The sequence below is a fragment of the Limulus polyphemus genome, unplaced genomic scaffold (genome assembly GCF_000517525.1).
Source record: "Limulus polyphemus unplaced genomic scaffold, Limulus_polyphemus-2.1.2 Scaffold673, whole genome shotgun sequence".
Classification (NCBI taxonomy): Eukaryota; Metazoa; Arthropoda; class Merostomata; order Xiphosura; family Limulidae; genus Limulus; species Limulus polyphemus.
The window spans coordinates 244,937-252,885 of NW_013666283.1; the positions used below are offsets into that span (position 1 = coordinate 244,937).

Below are 7,949 nucleotides of genomic sequence, written 5' to 3' on the forward strand. Positions count from 1 at the left end.
TTTCCCATTTATTTATATATTCATCAGATCATCTGTCTATACCTTTTACTTTCCAAATTATTTATATATTCATCTGATCATCTGTCTATACCTTTTACTTTCCAAATTATTTATATATTCATCTGATCATCTGTCTATATCTTTCTTTGTAAAATGGGTTATATGATTGTTTTTATTATTGCCTATAAATTAATTTTATATTTCATATTTCGATTTTTTTTGCGCATAACCATTACTAATTTTCCACTCACAGCCAAGAGGGAAGGCGTCTTTTTAATAGCACCTACCGCCAACTCTCAGGTTACGTTTGCCCGATTGAATAATGATACTTAACTGTTACTCTTTTAGCGTACCTCCAGCTTCAAACTGCAGAGCGCATTTTTCTGGGAACGGGTCACGAACCATGAATCCTCGGATTACCAGTAAGGCCACGCTAACAATTAGGTCAAAAGTGGTCCGATAGTTATAAGAAACGTTTGATGCTACTTGATAGGATGAAAAACTATATGAAAGTTGACAAAAATATGGGAAAACGTAACAAGAAAACAATATCACAATATTTGGAAAACATTTCTCTATCTGGAACAAAGCAATGTATATAATATTTATATATAATGACTTTCAATTGATTTAGCAGATGTTTTTTGAAGTTAAAAACATACAAGCATTGACTAAAGTTACTCTATCTTTCCTATACCTTGTCTGACTTATCTTTAAAAACACAAAAACGATTCAGAAAGCTTCATATCCATTTACTTTCTTGTAATAAAGAAAAAATTTAAAAGAAAAATGTAGCATAGCGACATCTTTTGACATTATCCGTTTCAACAATATTACTGAAATATATTAAAGTGTAACGTAGTGAAGTGACGATAAAAGAATGCTATACACGGTGACGTGTGGCTCTAGAGAATATGATATGAGAATCTGTCGTGTCCACAGAAGCCTCTGGATAGTGGACTTGAAAAATAATTTGACCATCCATTGAAGTCTCAGTTCACTAGAATAAACCTACCGTTGTCCATTCAAGTGTGACCAAGATTTGTCATTAGTTTATAAAAGAGATTGTATAGCACTGAGGTAACCGGCCTATTTCAATACTACTGTCTTGCAATAAGCGAGGCGTCCATTTTTCCAAGTAACAAAATGTTAATAAAAACCATCATTGCTCGTTACTTGTTGCACTACAAATCTAGCTAACTAAGCATAAAAATGATATAAATCCAACAACTTTTACTAGGGATTTTGCCATTCAAAAGCATAAAAATAATATAGATCCATCAACTTTTACTAGGGATTTCGCCGTTCAAAAATATAAAAATAATATAGATCCATCAAGTTTTACTAGGGATTTCCGTTCAATAACATAAAAATAATATAGATCCATCAACTTTTACTAGGGACTTCGCCGTTCAAAAGCATAAAAATAATATAGATCCATCAACTTTTACTAGGGATTTCGCCGTTCGAAAACATAAAAATAATATAAATCCTTCAACTTTTACTAGGGATCTCGCCGTTCAATAACATAAAAATAATATAGATCCATCAAGTTTTACTAGGGATTTCGCCGTTCAAAAACATAAAAATAATATAGATCCATCAACTTTTACTCGGAATTTCGCCGTTCAAAAACATAAAAATAATATAGATCCATCAACGTTTACTAGGGATTTCCGTTCAAAAACATTATTTTTCTTGCAATTGATACTTTAATGTTAAAGACTTCTTATGCGAAACATGAGCTAAATTGTCAGAAAGAGACTCAGGGCTTCAGGCGTATCTCGTCCAAATTTAGAACTGCTGACCACATGAAAGTCAACGTATCATCAGAACCCGCCGCTACCTACTTGACTACTCTTAAGAGAATAGCTGAAATTACTGTTACGGTTATAACACATCCACAGCTAGAATGCACGTTTACGTCTCTCTATCTGCCCTCTATAATACAACTTTCAAAGTTTAAATTTCGAAATATTACTGAAAATGTGTGTGTATTTACAGCAAGAACAGAAAGCTGTTTTATGATCTGTTTGATTTTCTTATTACTTTTTTTAGTCCTAAAACTTTCCTTCACTGTTAGACAATTCCTACTCGTAAGACTATTTAGCTAGGTTCTCAGTGGTGTACTATCGTTGATTGAACTGAATTTAACCTTCTAATTACTGACATAAATACATTACTTTCTCACACTCACTGTTGTCTATAGCGTAAGTGTATCATTTCAATACTTAAACAGTTTACAATCGCTTACATGAATTGTAATTCAAATACCTTTTGTAATAGTTCCGTCAATAATAGAAATAAAAGTTGGGTACATATTGACCATGTATACCTCTCTGATATACTGATGATAGGAGGAGAAGGAGGATTAGATATGAGTTTGAACAAAGATAAACAAACTCTTTAAATACCAGATCAATTCAGTGAAGATTTTAGCTTTTTCTCACAAACACTATGACAGCGGTATGTCTGCGGACTTACAATGCTAGAAATCGGGTTTCGATACCCGTGGTGGGCAGAGCATTGTGTAGCTTTGTGCATAATTACAAACAAACAGACAAAAATTGTTAATAAAAATTAATTATTAATGTATTTAAATATTACATGATTGTTTATTATCTTGTTAATAAAAATTAATTATTAATGTATTTAAATATTACATGATTGTTTATTATCTTGTTAATAAATATTAATTATTAATGTATCTAAATATTACATGATTGTTTATTATCTTGTTAATAAGAATTTATTATTAATGTACTTAAATAATACATGATTGTATATTATCTTGTTAATAACAATTAATTACTAATGTATTTAAATATTACATGATTGTTTATTATCTTGTTAATAAAAATTAATTATTAATGTATTTAAATATTACATGATTGTTTATTATCTTGTTAATAAAAATTAATTATTAATGTATTTAAATATTACATAATTGTATATTATCTTGTTAATAGATCATTTTATATCATTCTATCTCCCAGGAAATTACTAGCGGCCTCTATTCGAGCTCGTAAAGCGGGTCATTTTTTATGGATTGGAAGTGACAGCTGGGGTGCCAAAGCCCATCCGGTTAGAGAACAGGAGGAAGCAGCAGAGGGAGCTATCACAATCCTGCCAAAACGATATGAAATTAAAGGTTTGAAGAAAAAAAAACGTTTTCACAATTATAAAAAACTTATAAGCTAACTAAATGAATCTGAACTAAAATAGTTTAAAAAGTAATATATAAGTTAACGAAGACAATCCTCTATGGCCAACCAACAAGAAGCGTTTAATGGTATATGTCAGTACACCGGAAAACTACTTATAATCATGTATTGTATAATTAATGACGTGTCAAGGTTAGACTGTTATCATTAGAATACAACATCATTTCCTACTTATCTATGCAAGTTAAAATGCAAAATTGTATGCCCCACTAAAACAACTGTACAACCTTAAATTTTAATACAAAGAGAACAGGGATATCTTTTATCACTTGCCTTTGACAATGTAAATATACCATACACCTATGATAAAACTAAAGAGTTTATCAATCAAAATTTGTGATAAAAATGAACTTACTATATAGATCAGAACTACAAAAGGTAAGCTATGAATTAATAAAGTTTCTATAACCCAACTGAAAAAAAAAGGACATAATGGTGTCGATCAGTAAAGAATAAAACTAAAGATTACAATACTTAAAATACATTGAATCGTCATTTTTGTATCCTAGTTATGAATGATATTTTCGGTCGTAATCCCAATAATATCTCACAAGGGTTTTAGTTAGACATAAATTTATATCCTACGCTAACATTGCATTATAATGTCCATAAATATAAAATGAATAATGCTAAAATAATAATAGTACCCAATGCATTTTAAACATTATAACCGATAATATTAATGAAACTAGCTTTAAATGTTGTCACAAAATACATAAAAAACAGTTATTTGTTCAACTATAAAGTTTCCTCGTTATGGCCACTGAGAATAAAATACAATAAAATTATTACATACTTTCGTTTACAAATGTCACAAACTTTTGGTCTTAGCTAGTACAAAAACATTCTAGTTTCTCCAAATATCACAAACTTCTAGTCTAGACTCGTACAAAAACGTTCTAGTTTCTCCAAATATCACAAACTACTGGTCTTAGCTAGTACAAAAACGTTCTAGTTTCTCCAAATATCACAAACTTCTAGTCTTAGCTAGTACAAAAACGTTCTAGTTTCTCCAAATATCACAAACTTCTGGTCTTGGCTAGTACAAAAACGTTCTAGTTTCTCCAAATATCACAAACTTCTGGTCTTGGCTAGTACAAAAACGTTCTAGTTTCTCCAAATATCACGAACTTCTGGTCTTGGCTAGTACAAAAACGTTCTAGTTTCTCCAAATATCACGAACTTCTGGTCTTAGCTAGTACAAAAACGTTCTAGTTTCTCCAAATATTGCAAACTTCTGGTCTTAGCTAGTACAAAAACGTTCTAGTTTCTCCAAATATCACAAACTTCTGGTCTTGGCTAGTACAAAAACGTTCTAGTTTCTCCAAATATCACAAACTTCTGGTCTTAGCTAGTACAAAAACGTTCTAGTTTCTCCAAGTATCACAAACTTCTGGTCTTGGCTAGTACAAAAACGTTCTAGTTTCTCCAAATATCACGAACTTCTAGTCTAGACTCGTACAAAAACGTTCTAGTTTCTCCAAATATCACAAACTTCTGGTCTTGGCTAGTACAAAAACGTTCTAGTTTCTCCAAATATCACGAACTTCTAGTCTTAGCTAGTACAAAAACGTTCTAGTTTCTCCAAATATCACAAACTTCTGGTCTTGGCTAGTACAAAAACGTTCTAGTTTCTCCAAATATCACAAACTTTCGATTTCACCAAAACCTTAATAATAGTTGCTACCACGGCGCATTCAAAGCCATAGTTATTACTAGGTAAACATAGAATATAAATAAAACTAAATTTTATATAGATCACCAAGAAATCTATAACCATTCTTCACACCTGAAAAACTTTGCGTGGAGGCGGAACGTACGTAATAAACTACATTGAGTAGTGTAATGGTACGTGCAAGTCACAAATTACACAAAATTTGAGAGAAGATGACAAATGTATAAGAGACCATTCAGATATTGCATTAACTTTCCAGTACATCTATAACATATACAAGGAGACTAAAAGTTATGTCAGAGTGTGATAAACGTTCATTTGTTGAGATAGGTTAAAACCGTCAAAATTAATCTTGTGACAAGTTCACACTTTCACTGCATCAAAAACAGTTACATGGAAATGGACTCCATCTTTGATGTCTGTGCAACGTGCTCTCCATAAGTATGAGTACTTTAGAAGGATTCAGATACGCGTGATGTACATGGCCCTTCCTAGAATACTTTTAACGATTTCACGAATTTTGTAGATCATTAAAAGTTCTTCAACCGATTTAAAATTTTAGACTGAATGTGAGTCTGGTGGCAAATAAATGAACATTTCTATTTGACTGATTTATTTAAAGTTTAAAGTAGTATGGTAGACGTATTGTGATAAGATAATCTGTTCTCCGAGTGCTTCGACGTCTAACGGTTCATAGATAACAAAATATTTCAAAAGAATATCTTTCATGGACCATGAAAATTTTTCTTGTATTTCTTTTCTTATCAGCATGCTGAACTGCTACTAAAGCAAGTTAATGTTTTTTGTACTACAAAGCACGTTTGCTCCATGCTAGGTCTTAACTTTTATGTCATCTTTGGAACCAACTAGAGGGATTAATTCAAAAGCTCAGACCACAACCCTCATCTGTTACCAATTGGCCGATGTCTTCAAACAACCAAGTCCTGATGATATCCAACAATTCTAGAGAAATATAACTTTTTATTTCTCTAAAATATACTAATGAAACACAGTTCTTAATTATTGTTTTTATTTTCATTCCTCATCGTAGCTGGTAATTTTAACGAAACGTAACTCTTAATACTTATTTGTTTGATTGTAGTTGTTGTAATTGCATTCTGATATTATTTAGAAATGATTGTGAAACGTTGTTTTTATTTCTGTACCAGGTATTGAATGAAACATACGACGCTTTTAATTGATGATTTGTGTTTATTCTCAAAGGTTTAAATAATATATTCTAATAATTAGGGAGAGCTGCAACATGAACTAGGAAAGAGGAACTAGAAAGCACAAATCATTAAAGCGAATAAACATTTTTTTAAACGATTAAAGAATTGAAAATCTTTTGTGTCTTACAATATTCAATATTGTCCAAGCTATTGAGAATAAAAACAATCACTTGAAATGTATGTGTTTGATATCATATATTGTATTAGAATGACAGAAAGAGAAAAATGTACTAAAAGCTTTAAAAAATATAAGATTATAATATAAGACGTATTGTTGTCATAAAAAAAGTAATTAGGTGACTGCTCATCTATAAAGAAAAGTTTCGAAGGGTGTTTAATTAAAGTATGTAAAATAATTTAAGAAAAATTCTGAAATTTAGTATATATATATGTGCATAATACATTAGCTTGAAAAGTTGGATTGATTATTTCCAAGATAAGAATTGTTAAAGTAATTTGTAAAGTTTCTGAGTTATCCATCTTATAATTAAATACTAAAGAATGTAATTACGAAATAATGGCTAAACGTAATAATTACATTTTGTACAAAAACATATTTCGCCATTTTTTGTATACATATGTCCCGAATTCTAGAAAAAAAAAACACTTTTCTGTAATAATAACTGAATATTTCTGCATGAGCTCTTGATATTCTGCAATAAACTTACCCGAAAAAAAATTTATAATTTAGAGAATTTCTAACCTTCTCTGTGACGTTGATCATTGAAAGCTTATAATATGAACAAATTTAGTAGCATATGATGTTGCGTTAATAAGAGTTACTAAGACAAGTAATTCAGCTTCCTTTTATTAACTATTTTCGAAAAACAATTGCAACAGATAAAGAAACCTCAACAATGTGAATAACTCTATTAACTATTTTCGAAAAGCAATTGCAACAGATAAAGAAACCTCAACAATGTGAATAACTCTATTAACTATTTTCGAAAACAATTGCAACAGATAAAGAAACCTCAACAATGTGAATAACTCTATTAACTATTTTCGAAAAACAATTGCAACAGATAAAGAAACCTCAACAATGTGAATAACCAACATAGAATGAAGCAGATCAAAATCTCACAAATCTCTTTTCAGGGTTCAATGCTTACTTCAGATCTCTAAACCCCGAAACTAACTTGAGGAATCCCTGGTTTAAACCATTCTGGGAACAAATCTTCGACTGTAACTTTGAAACACTAGAAGTAAATACAACCAAATGCACAGGTAAGTCTGGGAAATATGTTCAGATTAGATTACTAAATTTAGAAGTGAAATCTTTGCAGTGTATTAACTTGAGAAAGGATATCAATTCACAAGATGAGCTACAGAAATAAAAATTGCAATTTCTTTCAACCAAAGATAGTATAAAAATATTTTCATTTACTTCCATGTGTGAAAATTAGTTAAGAGTAAATCTAAGATTTTGTTGTAATTATTAAAGAAGATTATGCAGCTTATATTTTACAGTGGTATCCCTCCCTGTAACTTCTGGGTTATTGATCACATACTTGTACTTCTCATGTGTATATCCCTCTCTGTAACTTCTTGGTTATTGATCACATATTTGTAATTTTCATGTGTATATCTCTCTCTCTGTAGCTTCCGGATTATTGATCACATATTGATATTTCTCATTTGTATATCCCCTCTGTAACGTTTAGGTTATCAATCACGTATTGGTACTTCTCATGTGTATATCCCCTCTGTAACTTCTAGGTTATTGATCACATATTAGTATTTCTCATGTATATATATATGCAGATTTTGTTAAACAAGACCGATGTCTGTAGGTTTACTTTCTTCTTAGAATTCTTC

The 7,949-nt window shown here is 30.6% G+C and overlaps 1 protein-coding gene across 1 annotated transcript in view; it reads left to right on the forward strand.

Moving 5' to 3' along the window:
• LOC106459876 (metabotropic glutamate receptor 7-like) overlaps positions 1-7,949 on the forward strand; it is a 108,685-nt gene that overhangs the window by 84,989 nt on the left and 15,747 nt on the right. Inside the window, exons 4-5 of the mRNA XM_013919548.2 lie at positions 2,997-3,151; positions 7,230-7,358. Coding sequence (XP_013775002.1) covers positions 2,997-3,151; positions 7,230-7,358 — 284 coding nt within the window. The remainder of the gene's footprint in view (positions 1-2,996; positions 3,152-7,229; positions 7,359-7,949) is intronic.